The following is a 24,280-nucleotide window of genomic DNA, read 5'->3' as shown; positions in this document are numbered from 1 at the left end:
TCTTGCCAATGTAATGTATAGAATCTTAGCTTTGGAAAACTTCCCTCTTGAAGTACAATTTTCCAAAATGGGCATCTCAACCTTTCTGTAGCATATTAAATAGAAGAGGGGAAAGAAGGAATTGAGGTATAAGAATGGTCCTCACTGCCGCTATTAACCATTTTCTTCAGGTTTTCATATTATGCAAACAAATGTTTATGATATGCTATCATGTCAGGAATGTGACAGTCTCAAGTTATTGTCGATCCTTTCCAACCTCCATGTTTCCCTGCCTTCTTCTCTTAAAGGTCACATTCAGCACCAGTCTGAAAAAATGTTCATCTTTCTCTCCTTAATCTCAATAGGTGGAATATATGTTGGTGTCTTTTGATCATGAAAATAAGAGAGTCCAGTTGGTCCTGTCTGGAGAAGAAGTCCTTGAAACTCTACAAGAAAAGGGGGAAAGGACAAACCCGAAGTAAGCTGGAGGCTTGTTTTAGTGTGTCTGAAACTGTCAAACTACTAGAATAGCCTCTTTCCTCAGATGTGAAGGACGCAGGATAGAATACCAGTTTAGAGCCGGGCCCTGATTCCCAGCTGCCTGGGTGCAAATCCTGGTTCCTGTACTTAATAGTTGGGTAACTGTAGGCAAGTCCCTTAACTTCTCTGTGCCTCAGTTTCCTCATCTGTAAGGGAGGGATAATAATATCTACCTTGTAGGGTATTGACATTTTAAAATCCATTAACATATTAGAGCACTTAGAATAGTAAAGGCAATATAGAGCTTGTTTACTATTTTAAAAAATTGCCATAGTGTTCCTGAGACCACGAATGATGGTGCCAGATTAAACTTGCAGATGGGTTTTGTTTGGCTGGTGGGATGTTTTCTAAATATTTATTTAAGTAGACAAAGAGGGGAAGGGGGCCTGTGCTCTGCAGTTTATTTTTCTCCTCACCTCAGCCCAGAACTGAAAGAGCCTTAGGGCCTCATCTCCTTTCCTGCACAGGGACTGCTTGTCTGGACAGAGAGTACCCTGTCCGTGTTTTCAGTTATTTATAAATATTTTGGACCTGGTACTTTTAACCCTTATATAGTTGAAGAGCTATGGAAAATTAATGGCCTTTGGGAATTATAAAGCAGTTTTTAGCTTCATTTATACCTAATAGTTTCTAACATTTTTGAGGCAATGCTTTAAAAGAACTTCTAAGAATTGAGTACACTGCAGCAAAGAATAGATGGAGCATTTTTTTTTTCTCTCCTCTATAGCCACCCTACACTTTGGAGACCAGAGTACGGAAGTTACATGATTGAAGGGACGCCTGGACAGCCATATGGAGGAACCATGTCCGAGTTCAACACAGTTGAAGACAATATGAGACAGCGCCGGAAGGAGGCAACTTCTTTATTAAAAGAAAATCAGGCTCTTTGCACAATAACTTCATTTCCCAGGTTAGTTCCTATGTGAACATGCCCCAGGGGACAGTTTGGAGCTCAAGGTTATAAAGAGCAAATCATGACCAAGCATTTGACCCTAAAAGTTCTCATACTTTACAGACCGGTCATTCTTCACAGCACTGCCTTTGGCTGCCTCTATGTTAGAGCCACAGACAGATGTTGCACACCAGCTCCAGTGGGTGGTGGTGGCCTGGAGCCCTGTGGTAAGGGCTCTGTCTGGGCTTGGTGGGAACGACCAGGAGGACCACTGTGGCCGGGTAGCAGGGTGGAGGCAGCAGCACATCCTGTGCCATGCAGCTCTGACCTTGTGAGGAATAGTGAGTCCCCTGATCAAGTATTCCTTGTGCCCTCACATGTGTTTGCCTACCGGTAAAGGGTGACATTGGTGGCCTATTAGAGGTCACCTGTTGGAGGGCCACCATCAGTGCCCCCAGGGCACTATCGGCATTGAACAAGGGGCAGAGGGGACATTAGGTCATATTTTCCCTCTCCCTGCCAGAAATAAAAATACATGGAAAATGTTCTTTTCCACATATTTGGATATTATGGGGAAAAGAAAATTTTAGATTTGTCTAATTGGGAATTGTAAAGCAGTTTTTAGCTTCATTTATACTAATCTAGTAATGGCTAAAAGTTCACAACTATAAATAGAAATAGTGAGATTATGTTCTTAGCTTACAATGAGGTACATAAATATGCTACAGTTATATGTAGGACCCGTACGTAAGAATATGGTTCTACCAAATCGTCAATCTGATCTATGCTAGATATCTGTCAGAGTGTGACCAAGTATGCTCACGTCCTCAAAGTTCAGAGAGCTTTGTGGATTAGTATCCATGTCCTGGAACAGTTTGATAAATGTCTGTAATGGACACAGGCATTCAGAGTCACACCATTGGTCTCAGAAGGACACTTGAATGAATTTTCTTTAACATTTCCATGGTCACATCTAAATAGTTGAAACCTGTTTAAGCAACTCATCAAACATTTAGAAAAACATCTCTTTCTGTGATTCCTTTGTTCATTTGTGCAGGCCACTCCCCTCTCCCTGCCAGAAATAAAACCCCCAGCTGGGTGAGGGTGGGCAAGTGTGCTTGGTAGAGAATTGGCATGTTCCTTTGCTCAGTGTTTGAAGGAGGTAAAGAATTCATGACTGCCATTCACAAGATACCCGAGTGCCCGCTCCACACCAGACCCACACAGTGAGGATGCAACCATGAGGGAAAGTAGTGAGGGGGTGTGGCGCACAGAGAGAGTGACGTGGTTGTCTCATGGCCTCTTCGTGGTGGAGGAGGGCGCCACCCAAGGAAGATGATTGTTAGGGATATCCAAAGTTCTAGTAGGAGTTTAATAGAAGTGGAGAGGGAAGGCTGTATTGGGGAGGGGGCGCAGCATGGGCACACGTCCTAGGATGAGCCAGGGGAGGACCGAGCCTAAAGAGCTGGAAGAAGGCTGGCCAGTGTGACGAGGATGCTGAGAATGAAATGGAAGTGTGGGGTAAGGTGATGCTGGGCAGGTCGTTGGAGGGCCTGTTGTGTTAACTAAGAATTTCAGTTGCTATCCTAAAAGCAGTGGGAGCCTTGGGAAGGTTGGGCGGATTGCATCACGTTTTAGTTCTGCAGCCCTGCACTTGGGCTGTGGTGTCAGTGTAGCTGTAGGATGGGTGCAGGGCTTGCTAGGAGACCAGCAGGGGAGGGGGCTCAGTGAGGAGATGAGGGTAGCCTGCAGAGGGTGGGTGGTGGAGATGGAGAAAATGGATAGATGAAGAGACGGGCAAAATCAGCAAACGGGGTGGAGAGAAGAGATGGCAAGGCTGTTGGTCAAGTAATTACTATGAAATTTACAGTAATAACACCTGTAGCCTACTTCTTGGCCTTTATTTGACAAGTGTCAGTGAAATGGAAAATTCAGTATCTTAAATTTTCCTTTTTTTCCTTAACATTAGAGGATTCTACCTTTCACGTAGCAAATTAAAAAGAAAAAGAGGTTTGTAATGCAAACCAGAATTGTTTTCTCTTATACTTTAAAATTCAGAATGGTTAGTAGTGTGGCAGTAGGCCACAAAAGGACATTTTTAAAGTTAAATCTAATGTGTCTTTTCCTCATGATAATGGCTCTGTATGGAACCATTGCCACCCCTGCCCCCCCTTTGTTTCTAAGATCTAGCTTCGTAAGTCATTATGAGGGGGAGTTGAGACAATTAGTTTTATTCTAAAAAGTCTACTGTATGTTTTGAACTTGAAAACAAAACAAGAATAATATTTAGTTGTAGAAGTTGTAGAACTTCACCTTACATCTATAGTAAATGATAAGGAAGGTTTTATTTTGGGATCAACAGTAAAAATAGTACTTGGTTTCTTAAGTGTAAACAGTATGATTTTTCTCTCTGTAAAGAGGCAAAAATTCTATAGTGTGGAAGAATAGTCCAAAACAATGGTCATATGACAATTTGAGTTTAATCAGATGTACAGGAATGAAGAATTCTGTTCCCCAGTCACACTGGCTGCAGTCCAGCTCTCAGGGGTCCCCCGTGGCTAGTGGCCAGATGCTGAGATTGGACAGCACAGGTGTTAATGGGGCCATGTGGCAGGAGGTTCTGTGAGGTGCTGGTCCAGAAGCAAAGCAGAGCTGTGCAGGAGTCTGAGGATCTGAGCTCTGACCCCCAGATCAACACCCTGGCGGAGAATGCCCCGTGTACACTTGTCACTCCCCTAAAGGACTCTCCCTGATGCACAGGGCATGTGCCGAAAGAGTTCCAGCAACCCTGGGAACTATTTTCTAGTTAAGATCAGCAAATTCAGTTGTTCTCAGGTGGAAGTGAGGCGTGGGGGGCTAGTCTTGGCTCTCAGCCAAGTTTCCTACCACTGATCTATGCAGGTCACCTCACAAATATTATGCTCTGACTAGAGCCTCCCTTGTGTGGCTTTCACTAACTTGATCGTCTTTGTCCTCCCTCACAGCACACTTACCATTGACCTTAAAATTCTTAACTCAAAGAACAGGTGGTGTGACGGCAAGTGAGGTGGAATTGGAGCCTTCCGATCAGGGATGCATACAGAGCTTCCCTTTTCTGTGTGGGAACTAAAACTCTTCTTTAGGTCAAGTAGATAATAGCGTTGGGTTTCAGAGCTCGGAGAGAGATCTCAGGGGTGGATGGGGACACCAGTGGAGACACTACTTAATCTAATCTTGAAGGATTTGTGAGGTGACCTGCAGAGGCAAAAAACAGGAGACCCCTTTCAGATTCAGGCAAAGCTTATCAGGGGGTTGGGGCAGTGTCAGTACAAGGGTCAAAAGATACGCTGAGAGTTTAGAGCTAGTAAAAGCAGAAGCCTCAGAAGCTGGATAGGGGGCACCTATAACCCCTGGGTTGATGCTATTAAATGAAGAGATGGGCAGGATGCAAGTGGGCCTTCTCTAGAGCAGCGGTCGCCAACCTTTCGGACCTCACGGACCACCAGTGGCCCTCGGAGCACCAGTTGGCGACCATTGCTCTAGAGGGTGTTCTGTGGGCGATGAGTGAACGAAGTTCTCTGATGAGGTTAGTAAAGGGCTGGAATCACAAAAGAAGATATGGGTGAATGAGAAAAGCAAAGGCGTGGTTGTAATGGAGCATAATATTTACAAACCATTTGTGTGCTTGACCCTCTGAAAAAGGGAATGATAGAGGCGAGGTATTTTAACAAGTGCAATGATGACAAGGCATAATTAACTCAATTTGTTGTAGATTAGGCTGTCCTGGTTTCACGCTGCCCGAGGTCAAACCCAACCCAGTCGAAGGAGGAGCTTCCAGGTCCCTCTTCTTTCCCGATGAAGCAATAAACAAGCACCCCCGCTTTAGGTGAGTATAGCTTTGTGTTTAAATACAGGTGCCCCTCACTCAGATCTCTGCCTTCTGAGAATCCTTCTGCCCAGGAATCCTTTTCAAGCATTTACTGCATTCTGGCTCCCTCTGTAATTAACCAGAGAAGACAATATATAATACATACACACACACACACACACACACACACCTGTTGTGTGCCCGAGGCTGCTTGATTATTGCTTCCGGGGCCAGCTTTGACTTGCCCATTTCCAGCTCATCTTAACGTCATTAACTCAGCCACTGTCTTCTCCTTCAGTGAGCAGACTCTTTTCCGTCCTAGTTCTGCAAACACCTATTTGGGACGCTTTCCCGTAGTTATTTCTCCCTTGTTCCCCTCTAAGTTACCACCAGTATCTGTGTGATCTGTTCTTCCCATTCTGTATACCCTGGTAATAAGGTAAATTATGTACATCTGTATATAATAGGCACTCCACCTTTTGTTCTATGATAGTGGTTCTCAACCTTGGCCGCACATTAGAATCACCTAGGAATCTTTTTAAAATCGTGATTTCTGGGCTTCATCCTTTGGAAATTGTTTCTTTGTTACTAATGTTGTGGCCCCACCCCATAACAGAATTTCCGGAGGATGAGGCCCAGAAATCAGGATTTTAAAAAGATTCCCAGGTGATTCTAATGTGCGGCCAAGATTGAGAACCACTGTTCTCTTATCTTCTAGGTCAGTGGTCGGCAAACTACGGCTCTCGAGCCACATGCGGCTCTTTGGTCCCTTGAGTGTGGCTCTTCCTAAGCCTTAGGAGTACCCTAATTAAGTTAATAACAATGTACCTACCTATATGGTTTAAGTTTAAGAAATTCGGCTCTCAAAAGAAATTTAAATCGTTCGTTGTACTATTGCTATTTGGCTCTGTTGACGAATGAGTTTGCCGACCACTGTTCTAGGTCTTTTTGTGTTTAATTCTTGGGTTTAAGTTGCTTCAGGGCCCACACCAGTCTAATAGCTTTGTACCTTGAGTCTTACCCTTCATCCTGAACCTGGCGCCTGACCTAGAGTTAGGGATGTTGGGACTTGTCAGTATTCATTTTTAAGAGGTCTGCAAAGTTTTTTGGGGGAGACAAAGATTTATAGACATAGTTCCCAACTTCAAATGTTAGAGTGTGCGAAGGAGAAAAGAGATATTCAGCTGCAAGAAAAGATAGGTATGACTCTGTTAAAAAAAAAAAAATGGTAGCATTGCCCTGGCCAGCGGCTCCGTTGGTTAGAGCATCATCCTGCACACCAAAAGTTTGCAGGTTAGATTCTCATTCGGGGCACATACATACCTAGGTTGTGGGTTCAATCCTTGATTGGGGTGCATATAAGGGGCAACTGATTGTTGTTTCTCCCTTTCTCTCTAACAAAGTCAATATAAACATATCCTCTGGTGAGATTAAAAAAAGAAAATGGGAGTACAGGAATCCTCCTGGAAGAGAGCAGGTGCTTCTGACGGAGAGGATCCATGCAGGCTCGTGAGGCGATGGCACTGAGTCTACAGTGGCACTCTCCAACAGGATGTTAGTTTAAATTTTCTAGTAGCCACATTTAAAAAGTTAAAAATGTAGACTTGGCTTTATAATATATTTTATTTAACCCTATATATCTAAAATATTATTTCACCTTATAATCAATCTATTTTTAAAGTATTAATATGAAATTTTTTTATACTAAGTTGTCAAAATCTGGTGTGTATTTTTCTCCTCCCAGCATATTTTTATCAGTACTAGCTACACTTCAGGTGCTCAGTTAGCCACATTTGCTTGGTAGCTCCTAGATTAGACATCACAGGTCTAAAGGATAAGTATTAAAGCTGCAGGTTGGGAGCAGCAGTAATGAGGTCTTGGGGCTCCAGAGATGCCTGGGAGAGCAAGCACTAAAGTTTGGTTAAAGTCTTGGTAATGCGGGAAGTGTTAGAGGTACAGGGTGAGACCAGACCCTGTGGACTCCAAACACTGAGTCAGGAGGAGCAGGGGTGAAGCAGGGGAGAGAGAGAATGGCAGTCTTGAGTAAGCACCCAGGGGAGTGGTGTTAATGTGAAGCCCTTTTTCAGAGGATCTCTCAGAGTATCTTGATCCATATAAATTATCTAGAGTGGCCTCAGAATTAGTTTGAAGGTACAGGATTTCATTCATTTACTTGTATATGATCAAATTTTCTTTTACATAATGGGTCTTTGGTACCGATGGGACTGATGGATGGCATTTGGTTGTCTGTTTCAGCACCCTAACCAGAAATATCCGTCACAGGAGAGGAGAAAAGGTGGTCATCAATGCACCAAGTGAGTCCACAGGGGCGGCGGGTGGAGAGGTTCCTGTGGAGTTGTTTAATCCTTGGCTCTCACCCATTCCTTTTTTTTTTTAAATACAGTATTTAAAGATAAGAACACACCGTCTCCGTTTATAGAAACATTTCCTGAGGATGACGAGGCGGCCAAGGCTTCAAAGCCAGATCACATCTACATGGACGCCATGGGATTTGGGATGGGCAATTGCTGTCTTCAGGTACTAGCTCACAGGCAGAGGCGAGTGCCCTCGCCCACTTCTCTCTGACTTCTGTCCTTTATAGGTTTGTGTTTCCGCTTTGAAAAGCATATTTAGTCAGTTGAAATGGTAGCTAGTATGCTTTTCTGAAAACCGGTGAAGTTATTTTAGTAAATTCGTTGGAAACGATTTCTTGACAGAGAATTGACGGAATCTACCTTTCACTACAGGGATGTGTAGTTGTTGGTTAACATAAAATGTGAACTGTTCCCAGGTCACTGTCTCTGTTCTTTCTATAAGCCTGATTTTTGCTGCCATCTAGCGACAGTGTAGCTTTGAGGTTATAAACATGGCTTAAATCTCTTGTTTCTGAAAGGGAAGTCTAATGGATGCATTCCAGTGATTCTGTCATCAAGGGAAGGACTGTTTGGACTTTAAATCTTTATATTCATGTGAGGCCACCTGGCAGCATAAAAAGAAAACAGCCTGAGTTGGTCCTGCCCCTGGCTAAGTTACACAGGAGGTAGAACAGCCTTTCTGACCTAATCAGATCACGGAGCCCCTGGCAGGGACTGTGCCCAGGCTCACTTAGGACCTGGGGGACAGAACCCGGGACTCCTCAGGCAGCGCAGGGCCTGGCTACTCTGGTATTTGGGTAACTTCCTTCACTTTTTTTGGCCTGTTTTCCTCAGTTTAAAGAAGAGTTTATATTAAGGCCTCTGCTGGGTCTGACTCCAAGCTAATATTTATTTCATTGTTTTTATGAACAGAAGCATTTATTTTAATCTTTATTTAAAATCCTCTCAGAACAAGAGTTAAAAATTTGAAAAAAAATTAAAGACAAGGGAGCCTCTTGTTATTTAAGGAGATTTTATCTAGGTCTCATTATTTCAGCTGATTAGGAACAGTGTTCTTGGAGCAGCACCAGGCATTGTCCCCACATAAGGGCCCCTGGACCTCCAGCCTGAGCACTTTCGACACAGTGGCCGGGAAACCAGCCTCCCCATCATCTCAAACAGCTGCAGCACAGGCACACACCTTCCTGCACGTATCTCTAATGCGTTTATTTTCACAGCTATGTGGAATCAAAATCGGCTGCCAGGGTCCGAGTTTTCGTGCTAAATGTGTTTCAGTAACCATGGCCAAGGGTACAGTTTTCTCCTGCTTTTCATGACTTCCATAGGTAGTATAAAATATGGGGCTTCCAGATAAACAGGCCAGAAAGTTTCCTTACACATGGCTGCACTTCATAAAAAAGGAGACCTTTTGACTGTTAACTGCTTATCTGCCTCCCTATCTTAATTACAAATATTTCCAAAGAGAACCATTAAGCTCTAGAACTCACAGTGCACGGCTTTAAAACTCTATTGGTGCTGGGAGAACCGCTTGCCTTTTTTTGGTTTAATATTAAACCAAGGTGTTTCGCCAGGGACATCGCAGTTGTTCTGTTCCAAAGGGCTATTCTTTCCCTTGAAATGCTGTATTTTTACAAATAAATGCGGTCTGCTGGTATCTACCAGCCACATTTTTATTGCTGGTATAGTTTTCTATCCAATTTAAGCTTTGTCATGGGTTTAAGATTAAGTTTCTTTTTCTCAGTGGCACGTCCAATACCCAGTGTCAATACTGAAAAAATCGGCACAGATGTGAAGTTGTGGCAGAAACAACTTCCACAAATCAACAGTTTCCTGCTGTGAATCTCTTTAGTGGAACACTAGCAACTGCTTATTACGGTAAAGCAGAAAAAAATGTTTAAAAAGTAATTGAAGATTAATGGAAAATTTACAAGACAAATCATTCAACCACATTCAAAATTGACTCTTGGGGAGCTTTTCAGTAATCATTTAATGAGTTCATGTCAGTAAGTTCCTGTGTGTTGTAAGAGGTCTCCCCACACCCCAGAAAATCATGTGGCTTTAAACTGGGTTCTAGATAAATTTTAAATATACTTGTATTGATGTGTGTGTGTGTGTGAATATATTTTTGTTGATTTCAGAGAGAAAGGGAGACGGAGAGAGAGAGATAGAAAGATCAATGATGAGAGAGAATCATGAGTTGGCTGCTTCCTGCACGCCCCTGTGGGGGATCGAGCCCACAACCTGGGCATGTGCCCTGAACGGGAATCTAACCATGACCTCCTGGGTCATAGGTCAAAGCTCAACCACTGAACTACACCAGCTGGGCCTAGATCAGCCGTGGGCAAACGGATCCGGCCCGTTTGAAATGAATAAAACTAAAAACTAAAAAAAAAAAAAGACCGTACCCTTTTATGTAATGATGTTTACTTTGAATTTATATTAGTTCACACAAACACTCCATCCATGCTTTTGTTCCGGCCCTCCAGTCCAGTTTAAGAACCCATTGTGGCCCTCGAGTCAAAAAGTTTGCCCACCCCTGGCCTAGATAAATTTCAGATTAAATATTTAGGTTTTTAACATCTACTGGTATTTTTATACACTCATTTTTCCCCTCTCATCAGTTTCCTGGTGACATTGCTTCTCTTCTTTATATACTTTAAATGGATACCAGAAGCCAACTGTTCATATATTTACACCTTTTTAAGGTATTAGAACTTTTTTCCTTTCTCCACTAAGCCTTTATCTGCAGTGATGTTGCATTTGGTTTAATAACGATGGTATCAGCTCTAGAGTAAGGAAGATAGTAAGTGGATTTAGAATAAGCCGATGTGCTGTTGTAACGCAGCTATTGAATTCCAGGTGCTAATTTTCTAACTCATCTAGGGTTGGCTTTCCCAGGATCTGCCTGTGGATGGGCTAGTATGCAGTAGGCCAGTTAACAGAACCCAGTCACAAAACTGAAAAGAAACAATGCTCACTGTACTATCTTTTTAAGAACAAAAGTCACAGACACTCGCTAAAATTTCCAGAAGTGCTGAATAGGACCTAAGTAAAGTAGGGAAGTCTGTTCGAAAGAATTCAGCAGTCAGAATACTTGGGGAACATTTAGGTGCTTGTAATTTCAATCCATGTGAATTTGGCCTGTGGGGGTCACAGTTTTTCAAGTATCTCACCATTTTATTAAAATAAAACTTACCTTTGCCCATGTGTTCTCCTCTATAACACCCTCATTCCTTCAAGATACTATATAAATGTAATAAATATCTATTATACTAAGTAGGTGTCAGACATTGTTCTTCACACTTGTCATAGACATCCCTGCTGTGCTGGAGGTTTCTGTGGTGGGGTCATAGCAGATAAGTGAGTAAATACTTTGTGCACCCTCCCCTCCCTCATCTCCTCACTTCTCATTTAACCCTTACCCAGCACAGACTAATTTCCAAGTTTCTGCTTCTTTCCAGAAACTACCCTCCTTCTTGTTATCAGTGACCTAGTTGCCAGCCCTACTCAATCTTTATCCGTTTTAACCTTTGATACTCTATTCATTGATGTCTATGACTCAGCTCTTCTCTGGGTTGAATTAATCTGTAATGGCTTGTGAGTTATTACATTTTACTGAAAACATAGCCTTAGCATAGGAAGTGTAGGAAGATCAGGACACAGTAACCTGTCTGAAAGATTGTTTTCTATAGTCACCACGCTGACCTGAGATGCCACTGTGAGTCAGCAGGTGCACCTGTGACTCCAACAGCAGTTCTTGGCTTTTAAGAATGCAAAGTTGAGACCTGGCTAAAACTATTGGAACATGTTGGTTTAGCTATTTCAAGTATTAAGCAATTTAAGTAATTTCCTGTGCCAACATTAAATTCAAATTGTCATCCTATATCATAAAAGTGTAATATGCAAATCGACCAAACAGCAGAACAACTGCTCGGCAGAAGTGGGGCGGTGAGCAGGCAGTGCCAGGCCAGCCCAGGTGCGTGCCAGCGGACAGAGGGAGGGAATGGTGGTGGAGGGGTGGCAGTGAGTAGTGGTGGCAGAGGGGTGATGGAGGGGGTGGGGCTGGCCGCTTGTCGGCCGGTGCCGTCCCCTGATCGACCCGCCTGGTTGCCTCCTGCAGAGGGAGGCCATGGGTGGCAGCAGTGGTGGGGTGATGGGGTTGGGGCCTGCCACTCACCATTCCCTGATTGGCCTCCCCCACTCCTGGTGGGGAGCAGGCCTAAGCCATCGGTCAGAAATCCCCTGAGGGCTCCTGGACTGCAAGAGGGTGCAAGCCGGGCTGAGAGACAGCCCCCCTCCCCAAGTGCATGTATTTTTGTGCACCAGGCCTCTAGTCCTATATAATCCTATATAATAAAGTGCTAATGTGCAAATGATTGTCACGCCCTCATGCTGGGGCTGGGGGACCTGAGGCTGTGCCCCCTGCCCTGCAGGGCTTGATGGGGGTGGGGCCGGCCAGGTCTGGGTCTCGCGCGATTTCAAGGCACACGTGGGTGTGCGGTGACTTGACTCTGGGTCCAATGGCGCACCCCAGGCTCTGACAGGAGGGAGAGTTTCATATACATTTTACTAATTTTCTTTTATCTCTGACACTTCTATTATAGAGAAAGGGCAAATAGCAATATTAAAATATTTCCTCTAATTCCCTTTTAATGTGCACAAATTTTGTGCACCAGGCCACTAGTTATTAAATAAGTGACAGGAAATTAGAACTGTTCCAAATTTGCAGTTAATGCAGATGTGCCAGCACAACCACAATTTATATCCCTTGCTCCATCTACTGCTCCCAGTGTCCTGCCCCAAAAGAGGTAGAAAATTTTTTTAGATTCTTTTTAGTAGTTATTTGTGGAGGATTTGTACTAATCATTATGTGATCTCTTTCTCTGCCTAACTCTTTTTTTTTTAATATATTGATTTTTTAGAGAGGAAAGGAGAGGGATAGAGAGTTAGAAACATTGATCAGCTGCCTCCTGCACACTCCCTACTGGGTATGTGCCCGCAACCAAGGTACATGCCCTTGACCGGAATCGAACCTGGGACCCTTGAGTCCATAGGCCGACGCTCTATCCACTGAGCCAAACCGGTTAGGGCTCTCTGCCCAACTCTTAAATGTCCTACTTACCCATCATGTGCAGATTCTCTAGGTCAGCGGTTCTCAACCTGTGGGTCAAGACCCCTTTGGCGGTCGAATGACCCGTTCACAGGGGTCGCCTAAGACCATCCTGCATATCAGATATTTACATTACGATTCATAACAGTAGCAACATTACAGTTATGAAGTAGCAACAAAAATAATTTTATGGTTGGGTCACAACATGAGGGACTGTATTTAAAGGGCCAGAAGGTTCAGAACCACTGCTCTAGGTGATCTGCCCATCTTCAGGACATCATCAGCCTACTCCCCAAATATTTCTCCAGCCCAGGTTTATCTTCTAGGCTCCAGTTCTGGACCCAGCCATTTACAGGGCGGCTTTCTTTGTCGGTCTGTCCTTGGCTCCGTAAGCCTTTGCCTCTTCTTCCTGTCTGTCCTGGGAGCACCCAAGCCAAGTGCTAAGTCACACCCTCACTCTCTCTACCCTGTGGCCTCTAGAGCTGGCTGCCTTGTTCCAGTGTGCTCAACTTTTTCTTAGGCGGTTGCAGCATTTGAACTTCTCTGCCTTCCTCCAGTCTTGCCCCTTCCCAGCTGTTCCTCATGCTGCCACCAGTGCACTCTGAAACCCATCCTCGGTACCCCCAAGTCCCCTTTTCACCAAAATGCATGGAACCTCTCAGCCAACTGAAGTGAATGGGAAGGTCTTGAAAGAAACCAGTAGAAGAGGAAATACCTCAATGAACTTTATCATTTATCTAATATCTTATTTTTCTTCATCGACTTTTAAAATCTTATTTATGTTAGTTTTGAACATGATTAAATACCACTTTCTAGCAAAATTCATCTAGGACAAGCTTTTAAACAAACTCCTGTATTAAATGTTTCATCAATGGAATGACCATTACATACCAAGCCCCTCCCTTCTTCAGTCTTCTTCTCAGACTTCACTCCTTGGAGAGGATGTTAATAATTCTTTGTTGTTAATAACTTGCAATTCTTACACAGGTAACGTTCCAAGCCTGCAGCATTTCCGAGGCTAGATACCTGTATGATCAGTTGGCCACTATCTGCCCAATTGTCGTAAGTAGAAATCATAGCTTACTTTAAATTCTTCTTTGCATAGAATAAAGACCGCATGTGCGAAATTTGCTGAGTGTGCTAGTTAAGTCCATTTAAGACTTCATTCAGAAATGAACTAACCCAGATAATATGTAGATTAAGAACCAGTGGACTAATTCTAAGCTGTAGACGGTTACTGTTGCTAGTAAGACATTTATGTGCTAAAGTGTTAAGTTCCAGTATAGCCATCTTCCCTCTTCCATCCTTCATGTCCTCACATTAGAGAGAGGATGTTAAATGTACCAGATGCAGGGATTTAAGTCACTCCTGGGGTATTCCACTATGAGAAACAGGCACAGACAGTGCAGTAGAGCTGTGTTGCATAACTGATTCTTCGTGACCAGAGGTAACTGCATGGAGCTTTTTTCAGCATGAAAGTGACATTTTGAACCTGCAGGTGCTGACTTCTGTTTGTTTTTAGATGGCTTTGAGTGCTGCGTCTCCTTTTTACCGAGGCTATGTGTCAGACGTTGATTGTCGCTGGGGCGTGATTTCTGCATCTGTAGATGATAGAACTCGGGAGGAGAGAGGACTGGAGGTGGGAATGATTTTTCCTTCATAGCCTTTTTATATCAAGCAGATCAACCAGAGCTATTGTAATAACTACTTGTGATTTTGAAGTTTCCCTCAAATTTTTATCTTGAGTCACACATGGGAAGAATTTTATTGGTTATAAACCTATCTTTGTGGTCTTTGGCTTTATAGTGTTTGTTCTGGGGTGAATATGTGGAAATGTGATTTGGTTTGGGTGGGGTTTTAATTTTCATCATTTGGTGAAATCTGTATTTATTTTATCTTCTAGTTTTTTTTGTTTTTGTTTTTAATATTTTGGCAGTCACTGCTGATGGCTGTTTTTACCAAATGCTTTTTGGCGCTACATGAGTGCTTTGTACATGATGCTTTCTGCCGTGGAAAGTATACTCCGTTGTCAAAGATTTTTTGCCCCATATGAAGGGTTAGGTTTTGCCTTATAAGGGTCAGTTAGTGCCTCTTGTTTGCCTGTTGAACTGTGACCTTGCATTTCTCCAACCAAGAGTATCCATCAGAAGCACCTCTGGAGACCTTTAAAAAAATAGACCCCTGGCCCATCTCAGACCTTTAATAAGTTTTCTAGGACTGGAACCTCGACATAGGTGTTTTTAAAGGAGCCCTCCCAAGTAATTCTGATGTTCTGAACCAGGGCACACTACTGCTGCTCTGCTCTTCGTGCAATTGCTCATAAATTGTTGAATATGCTTTCTAAAAATAAACAAACTTCAGAGGAGAAATCATTTTGATAGTTTTCTTTTACAGTATAGGCTTTTTATTAATTATTTTGCCGTCAATCTTGGCATTTATTTTTGAAGCTTAATAAGAATGAAGGTGATGTGCTTTAAAAAAGAAAAAAGTTAAGGTATATTTAAATCATCCGGCAAAAAGGCTACTTAAAAATGAGGGGTGGGGGGAAGGCTACTTAATTTATCCAGGCTTTTTAAATATAATTTTCCCTAATAATTACTTTTCAGTGTTAACTTTTATTTTTCAGAGTCTTATGTTAAGGTTAGACATTTTTATATAATCATTATATATAAAAACATAGGGCATTTTAATGTAATTATTTGGGGCATTAGTTTATTTCCAAATGATTTTATATGGCATTCATTCACATTTTTTAAATTTTAGCCACTGAAGAACAGTAACTATAGGATTAGTAAATCCCGATATGATTCAATAGACAGTTATCTGTCTGAGTGTGGAGAGAAGTACAATGACATCGACTTGACAATAGATAAAGAAATCTACGAGCAGCTGTTGCAGGAAGGTGAGCATCCGTGCCTTTTTCCCTAGATTTGACTGTACGCCTTTAGTTCTTCAAAACTCTTTTAAACTTTTTTTTGCTGACTCCTGGTCTGGTTTCTGTTTTTAGTGTGAAGTCTCTAACTTTTCTTAGGAGGCTGCTTGTTCCTAAAGTTTCAAGTTCCAAATACTTGTGAGATCTTCTTGACTTTTAGCAAAAGGAACTTACTTTGGAGGTCTGTATCTAGGTCCCCACCAGTGCCCCAACAGGCCTTGTGTAACTAGCGAGTGAAACTCCGGCGCTTCCCCAGGGCCCGTAGGATAAGGTCCTGGGCGACATGAGTTACCGAACACACCAGCCATTGCCTGAGCTTCTAGACACCCGCTCTTCAACCTCCTGAGCTGTCCGTCTTCCTCTGGGACTTAGAGGACAGTGGAGTCTTGAGCTGTGTAGTGAGTCCAGTGCAACCTCTCTTTGCAGGCATTGACCACCTCCTGGCCCAGCATGTTGCTCATCTCTTTATCAGAGACCCGCTGACTCTGTTTGAAGAGAAAATACACCTGGATGATGCCAATGAGTCTGACCATTTTGAGGTAGTTCCTGTTTTAAATGCATTTTTATCTCACTAACCAAGACGGAGGCAGTTTTCTGTGTCTGTGAGAAATTGGCCAGTGGAAACCTCACATGCCTTTCATTATCCAGTGCGGTATAAAACCAAGACAAACTTTAAATTGGTTCAAGGTACTTTTATTATGATTCTTACAGGTTATATCTCCAGTTCTAAATTTCTTATTCTGTATTTTCTCTTGTTTGCAGCATGGTGAAAAGTTCAAGCATGCTACATAAAAATAACCTGATCAGTTATTTCAGAGCTGCTGGCATATAACCAACTTTTATTAAACACTTGCTGTTTGTTTTCCTAGCAGGTCACATTCCAAGAAAATCTTAAGTTGTACCTTTTTGTACTTATAAACTGAAGAGTATTAGGTATGGACAGCAAGCAGTCTCTCCTCATTAACTATCAAATCATCTTAATATTTTCTGGGGCCTATGGAAAGTTGGTTTTATTCTCTGCCTTTTTTATTATAGAACATTCAGTCCACAAATTGGCAGACAATGAGATTTAAGCCTCCTCCTCCAAACTCAGACATTGGATGGAGAGTGGAGTTCCGGCCCATGGAGGTAAGACGCGCATCAGCAGGAGCGAACTCACTTGCACCCGTCTTCTGAGTGCCCACGACCCCGTGACGCTCTTAGCAGAGGCTCCTAAATTAACTGGAAACCGATACAGATCCAGTGTGTGCACGCAGTGAGCACGTCCAGAAGCTAAGGAGGGTTCATTTCTGAGAATAGATTGTGAGCAGACCCAGACCCTGGTGGGGAATTGGGGGATGACGTGATCCAAGGAGGGCTTTGTTGGGGAATGGCTTGCTTGTGTGGTGGGTTGCTAACATCTGGGCTCCTGCTTGTCTAGGTTCAGTTAACAGACTTCGAGAACTCGGCGTATGTGGTGTTTGTGGTGCTGCTCACGAGAGTGATCCTTTCCTACAAATTAGATTTTCTCATTCCGCTGTCAAAGGTAAGAGTGTGATAAAGGGTAGCAGTGGGTCTATATAGCTGTGACTATTCTGTTCATTTGTATGTCATATTTATTTTAAATGTGACCTCATTTAGAATTGTTCACCTTTTAGAATAAAATGCTTCTCCCTCCACCTTATTGTTTTTATCCTTTTTGATGCTACACTGGTGGAAACTCCCGGAAAAGTGTTAACAGTGTTTTCTTACTCAGCCCATTTTTTTTTTTTAAATATATTTTATTGATTTTTTACAGAGAGGAAGGGAGAGAGATAGAGAGTTAGAAACATCGATGAGAGAGAGACATCGATCAGCTGCCTCCTGCACATCTCCCACTGGGGATGTGCCCGCAACCCAGGTACATGCCCTTGACCGGAATCGAACCTGGGACCTTTCAGTCCGCAGGCTGACGCTCTATCCACTGAGCCAAACCGGTTTCGGCATGTTTTCTTACTCAGCCCATTTGAAAGAGGTGGTTGGAGTGAGTCCCACAAATAGATTTCATCCTCCCCACCATCTTATTTTGGTTACAGTATTAAGCTTAGGGGGTGAGGAGAAAGGGTACCTGCTGTGGGGCTGAACTGGAGCTGTTCCTGGAGAATGTGATGGCTTGGACCATCAGAAAAACAAATCCAATAAAAAACTGAAAAGGAAACTCTGGGAAGCAGTTTCCTGGCAGAGCCTCAGAACAGTTCCAGGCTGTGAGGCAGCAAGTAGAAGGTTTGGTTCCCGGGCCAGTAGGTGTGTTGGCAGAGAGAGAGGCTGGGAAAGCTGCAGGCAGAGCGAGGGGTCTGGTGAGGTGTTAGGGCAGAGCAAGGAGAAGAGCAGCCCCGTCCCAGCAAGTTTGGAAGGAGGAAGAAACAGCGGAGCCCAACCTCTGCTCCCTCTCCCCCAAGGTGCACCACAGCTGCCCTGTCCCCCCACACACCCTGGAGGCAGTCTGGCTGCCAGCTCGTCCCTGCCTGCTCTCACACCCAGGCCGAAGGGGGCCATGTTGCACACCAGGTGTGCCTGTTGGGGAGAGCAACCTGTCTGAGGCACAGTCCATGTAAGCTACCAGTCTAAGCCTTTGTTTACAATAGATGTCTAAATGTCAGTAGGAAACCAAGAACTTTTAATGGCCTTAAAGAGCCTACAAAAAGTATATTATCCTCAGTGAAATATAGTTAATTCAAGAAATTGGAAAAAACTCTTAAAGAAGTTCTAGAGAAGGCTCACATCCATGACACACGCACTGTGGACCACCGAGCATTTGGAGAATAGTTGTTAGAAACAAAGAACAATGGTAGCCACAATTTTAAAACTCAGTAAATGGCCCTAGCCAGTTTGGCTCAGAGGATAGTGCCTGCCCAAGGACTGAAGGTCCTGGGTCTGATTCCTGTCAAGGCACATACCTTGGTTGCAGGCTCAGTCCCCAGCCCTGGTTGGGGTTCATTCGGGAGACAACCTATCTATGTGTCTGTCTTCCCCCCTCCCTTCCACTTTCTCTAAAAATCAATGGAAAAATATCCTCAGGTGAGGATTAACAACAAAGATAAACCACACTTCAGTATATGCCCAGTAGTGCAGATATTGAAGATCAAAGTCAGTGATTTAGGAAGCCAAACTGGGATCCAGCCCAGCAGATGGCAATGAAAAACTGGAACATGGAAAATTGCTCTGGAAAGTTCAGTGTTTGTGTAATTTAGAAGAAAAGAACAATCTATATCAGGGGTGGAGAACCATTTTTCTGCCAAGAGCCATTGGATATTTATAACATTACTAGTGGCCCAGTGCACAAAATTGTGCATGGGGGGAGGGGGTGTCCCTCAGCCCGGCCTGCACTCTCTCCAATCTGGGACCCCACGGGGAACATCCCTCTCGCAATCTGGGACCGTTGCCTCCTAACCACTCACCTGCCTGCCTGCCAGATTGCCCCTAGCCACTCTTCCTGCCGGCCTTCTCACCACCAACTGCTCACCCCCTCCTTCCCCCACTCCGGCCTGATTGCCCGTAACTGCCTCTGCCTCGCCACCATGGCTTTGTCCGGAAGGTCTAATTAGCATATTACCCTTTTATTAGTATAGATTCGCTTAATATAAATGTATGTTGCTATGTTAAAAGCTCCTAAGTTTATTGAATTTTGAGTCCTGTGTGCAGTTGCCTTGGCAGGGCCAGACCAAATGGTTTCTCGGGCCTCATATGGCCCATGAGCCAGGCGCTCCCTCCCCCAGCCAGGTCTGTATAAAAGAGATGCAAGATATGGTAATCAAGGAAATAAGACAGTTTTCCCTGTAAGAGTCCATTAGGTCTAGAGATAAATATTTAAAGAAGAACCCACTAGGAATTTCTGAATCTCAAAGAAAAATAACAGCTGTCTAGGTAGAGAGAATTAGGATAGCTGCCAAGAGGGTGAAAAACAAACAGTGTATCACTTCTATCACTTCTCATCTACAACAATAAACAGTAAAAGAGACTGAGAAAGGTCTTAAGAATCTTGAGGGGTTAAAAATCACAACCATCGAATTCTCTTCCAGTCAAATTATTCTTTAAATTCCAGGTAATTCTAACAAAACTTGATAGATTATTAGGGCTAAAAGTATGCCAGAAGTCTTACCTAGTGAAGGACAGTGGAGGAGAGGGATGGTAGATACTTTGCAATACTTGGCATTTAGAGAGAATTCAAAACTACTTGTTTAAAAGAAAAACTAGTAATAGATAGCTACAGGTTAATAGTAAATCCTACTATTAACTATTTACTATTAACCTGCAGCTAAAAGGTGTGGGGTCAGGGGAGTGTAAGACAGGATAGCCCAGAGAGCATAAAATGGTTAAAAAAAAAAAAAAAGACATTTGAATAAACTCTCCTACCTAAAAGCTGAAACAGGTAATATAAAATAGCAACATAATGACATATATTGTTTGCGTACAATATGCCTAAAATAAGAACAGTGTGGAAAATAGCTATCTTTGAAAAAGATAACCATAAAGACAAATGTGATGGAAAGTATAAATGGGATAGAGGAAGCAGTTTTCTTTACCTTAGAAAATCAGTGTTAGACTCCTGATTCTCTTTACCCCATAAAGTGTGGCAAACATTTTTCAGAAGCATAAGAAGCACTTAAAGGCACAGTGGTATGGTAAGATACGGCTTTATCAGGCCGGTGCTCTATCCACTGAACCAAACGGCTAGGGCAGCGACCATGGTGGGATTTTAGCCTGTATTTGAATATGTTTCTAGAAGTCCCTAGATTATTCAGGTCATATGTGTCTTTAAAAAACAACAGTAGGAATTAATGAAGACAGTGAAGAGGCTAAATAATCCAAGACTTTGAATAGCCCATGCTAGTTCAGTGTGCCCTCTAACTTGTGTCTTTCATATATTGAGAATCCTCTCAGATTTCATTATAGGAAGTAAGGGATTACTAAGAAGTTTTGAAAGCTCTTACTTTGTGAGTCTTAAAAAGTCACTGGAGAAATGGAGAATTCACGAATGGCGAGGTTTTGGTCTGTTGAAGAAGTGGCCACGGCCAGGGCAAACAGTGTTTCTGACCTTCTGCCCCCGGAGAGCTAAGCTCAGTCCAGATCTGACGACAAAGTGAGGCAGCAAAACCCCAGGGCTGTGGGGGCAGAGCACTGACCTGGGAGCCAGGGCTGGGTTCCCTGCCTTCCCTGCCTTCCCTCACCTGGGTCTCGGACGAGTCCTGTGCTGTGTAAAGGGAGCCAGCCACCTGCCCTCAGACAGGTTTCGTGGAAGGCCAACCACAAAGGTGCCTTGAAATGCAGGCAGCCACATGATTTATGCTTTTGTTTTTTTAAGGTGAGCTTCTCTTTTCCCCCATTATTGTTAAAAAGCACATACCAATTTGTGGTTGAGTTACACAGTCCCACATAAAAGTGAAAAGTCCGCTCTTCTGACCAGAAACCGTGGAAAGGACGGTAGAATTCTTGAGGGAAGCGAGTCCTGATGGCAGAAGTGACGGAGGCACGGCTGGTTGGTCAAGAGTGTTCTGACTTGGGCATGTTCTTTTTCTCCCCTAGGTTGATGAAAACATGAAAGTCGCACAGAAAAGAGATGCTGTCCTGCAGGGAAAGTTCTACTTCAGGAAAGACATTTGCAAAGGTATTACATCCTCTTGGATTTCTGGGGCCACTTAGGCTACAACAGGCCACTAATGCTGCTCTGCCATCACCAGCAGGTGGCAACGCTGTGGTGGACGGCTGTGGCAAGGCCCAGCAGGGCGCGGAGCTGGCCGCAGAGGATCACGAGGAGTACGCCCTGATGAGCATAGACACCATCATTAATGGGAAGGTAGGGTCCTGTGCGCCCACTGCCTGCCGGTCGGCCGACACCCACAGGCAGGGAACTCATGGCATCTCCTGCTTCGTGCAGGAAGGCGTGTTTCCTGGGCTGATCCCAATTCTGAACTCCTACCTGGAAAACATGGAAGTGGATGTGGACACCAGATGTAGCATTCTGAACTACCTGAAGCTGATTAAGAAGAGAGCATCTGGTATGGTATCCTTTGCTTTCTTTTTTCTTTAAAAACAAATCTCAATGTAGGCAGAATCTCACAATCTTAAAATACTCAGATTCTTAAAGTCGCCAACTTTTCAGACCTCACAGACCACCAGTGGTCCACAGACCACCGGTTGGCGACCGCTGTTTTAAAGGATGCATTTATTAATACACACCTTTTCACATTTTGACATCTCTACAATCAGGTACATCTTATAATCTCTGATAGTCACAGTTTAATTAGTGCTCAATTTTTTAATACTGATTCATAAAATTGGTGCATCTTTAAGTCGATGGCATTGTAGAGAATGCAAAACAGTGCCTAGTTGTGACTGAAGTCCAGCTGTGTTCATTGTGCACCATCACGGGCGCTTTTTGTAGGGCTGAGTAACTCTGTAAGGTAAATAAGCAACACAGCGAGGGCGTCGGGGTCTTCAGCCTGCTGCATCTAGTGAGCACCCCAGGAACCCCTCCTCTGTTAGCCGGGGGAGCCGTCAGCTGTGAACCAGAGCAACGGTGATGGTGGTAATGGCATCTGTATTTTACAACGGATGTACCCCCAATGGTATGTCTGCCAGTTTCCCACTCCACTTACTGTTCTTTTTCTCTCTACCTCTTTGACCAAAGGTTGCTCTGGCAAACACGGGACCTGCTGTCCTCTGAGGTAGTCTGATGACACGGCCAGCATACGTGGTCTTAGCCCTCTGGCCAAATGGGAGGCCGCGTGCGTTAGTGCACATGCTGGCTCTCGTTCCTTACGAGCTGGCAGTGTCGGTCAGTGTGCGGGTAGCATCTGGCAGGCAGCACTGGGATGTGTGTGGTCTAGTTGCCTGCCTGCAGCCTGAAATTCTTTTCCAGGAGGAGTCCTGCAAACACTATGGAAAGCATGCTTTCCCAGCCCCGCCACCTGGCCACACCAAAGGTCACGCTGCTTTTTCTTCAGGATTATGCATCCTGGCCAAATGTCAACTTGTATTTTAAAAAGCACTACTATTAAAGTGTCCTAAAATTTTTTTTTTTCTTTTTCAGGAGAACTAATGACAGTCGCCAAATGGATGAGGGAGTTTATCGCAAACCATCCTGACTACAAGCAAGACAGTGTAATAACTGATCAAATAAACTATAGTCTTATTTTAAAGTGCAACCAAATTGCAAATGAATTATGTGAATGCCCAGAGTTACTTGGACCAGCATTTAGGAGAGTAAGATATAGCGGCAGTAAAATGGACTCTTCCAACTAGGCCCCTGCAGAGGGACTCGCTCGCTGTTTCATCGGAGAACCGGCCGCAGCTCTAGCCAGAGCCTGGAGTGACCAGGTTAGCAGGACCGTACTGGCTCCTGGACCCATGGGCTGGAAATGGCTTGAGAGGCTCCCTTCAGCGGGTAAATCTAGAGTTTTTACAGCGAACCTGTACATAGTAAAGTATTTTTATGATTAACAATGTATTTTAATAACATATCTAAAGTGTGGACTGGCTTGTACATTTCCCAATTCTCACTCTGGAGCAACAACTGCCCAAGCAGTTTTGTAAATGTGATGTTGTAGTAATTGTACTATATCTGCATTCCAGAGTTCAAAATGTTTACTGTAAATATTTGTGGGTGTTTTTTTTTTAAAGACTTTACCTGGACCTGATTCACTGAAATTTATCACTTCACTTTAAAACCAGTTTGTCTTATTGATGTCCTTTCAGTCATCTCCTTTGTTTTATATTTAAAATCACTGTTGGATCCATTGAAGGGCTTCAGGGGTAACCCTGGATTCTGGCACCTTATCTGTTTCTTTTGTAATCGGAATAGCTAACCACCAAGTAAACCCATCGAACTGATGGCTGTTATGAAAGGTACTGTCCTTTTTTATTTAATTCGATGAGGCAGGCATTAAAGAGAACTCTATAGGAAGGCAGGAGACCTGTACCCTGAGTTCACATGTAGTGATTATTGGGGGTGATGGTTTTCCTCCTGTGCATAATATACAGAGTACTGTCAAAAATGGCACCCGCTCCTGTGTCTGTTCTGGTTGCTGCTGTGTATGTAAATGTGCAAATCAGGTGCAGTTGCTGAAGGTTGTTTTCTTACTTTTTTGTAGTTTCCAGTAAGCATATTGACAGACTTTCTCATAAAAGCCATTTGCTCTAGGTTTTACCTGGAGGATATCCTACATGCTGCTTATGCCCTTCTCCGTGAAGCTCTTCAATAAATCATGATATGCACTAAGTTTTGTGAATCAAGGCCCTAAATGTTTAACTGTAAATAAGTTTCACATAATTGTTAGAGCATTTTGTTGAAGGTTTTTTCCAATTAAAGTCTTAACCTACTTCAGAAATAACTATGTACAGTAGATTATGCAAACCTTAACAGGCATCAATATTTAAACTAATGTAAATTTTAAGAGATTGTGACAAAGCTGCTTCTGCTAAGTCTGCTTAGGTATAACTACTAGGGTTTGTGCTGTCTCATACACGCTCGTTGGAGGATTAATGAATGCCTGCTTTTCATTTGCTTGTAAATCAGGTTGTAAAAAGGCAGATAAACTAAATGTTTGTGGGATGAGGAAATAAAAGAATGGAATGAGAATCCTGAAAA

General features: G+C 43.4%; 1 protein-coding gene across 1 annotated transcript; it reads left to right on the top strand.

Moving 5' to 3' along the window:
- The first annotated feature begins 316 nt into the window (after positions 1-316).
- On the top strand, positions 317-24,280 carry GCLC (glutamate-cysteine ligase, catalytic subunit). The gene is made up of 15 exons (XM_006763197.2): positions 317-457; positions 1,247-1,429; positions 5,163-5,276; positions 7,515-7,573; positions 7,663-7,796; positions 13,731-13,805; positions 14,266-14,382; positions 15,507-15,645; positions 16,102-16,214; positions 16,711-16,803; positions 17,096-17,200; positions 21,217-21,298; positions 21,375-21,487; positions 21,569-21,689; positions 22,724-24,280. Exons 1-15 carry the CDS (start codon positions 354-356, stop codon positions 22,933-22,935), a joined length of 1,764 nt encoding a protein of 587 aa, XP_006763260.1. The 5' UTR covers positions 317-353; the 3' UTR covers positions 22,936-24,280.

The sequence above is a fragment of the Myotis davidii genome, unplaced genomic scaffold (genome assembly GCF_000327345.1).
Source record: "Myotis davidii unplaced genomic scaffold, ASM32734v1 scaffold1497, whole genome shotgun sequence".
NCBI classification, from domain to species: domain Eukaryota; kingdom Metazoa; phylum Chordata; class Mammalia; order Chiroptera; family Vespertilionidae; genus Myotis; species Myotis davidii.
The sequence above is the reverse complement of the archived record's forward strand: the minus strand, read 5'-3'. Positions and strand labels throughout refer to the sequence as shown.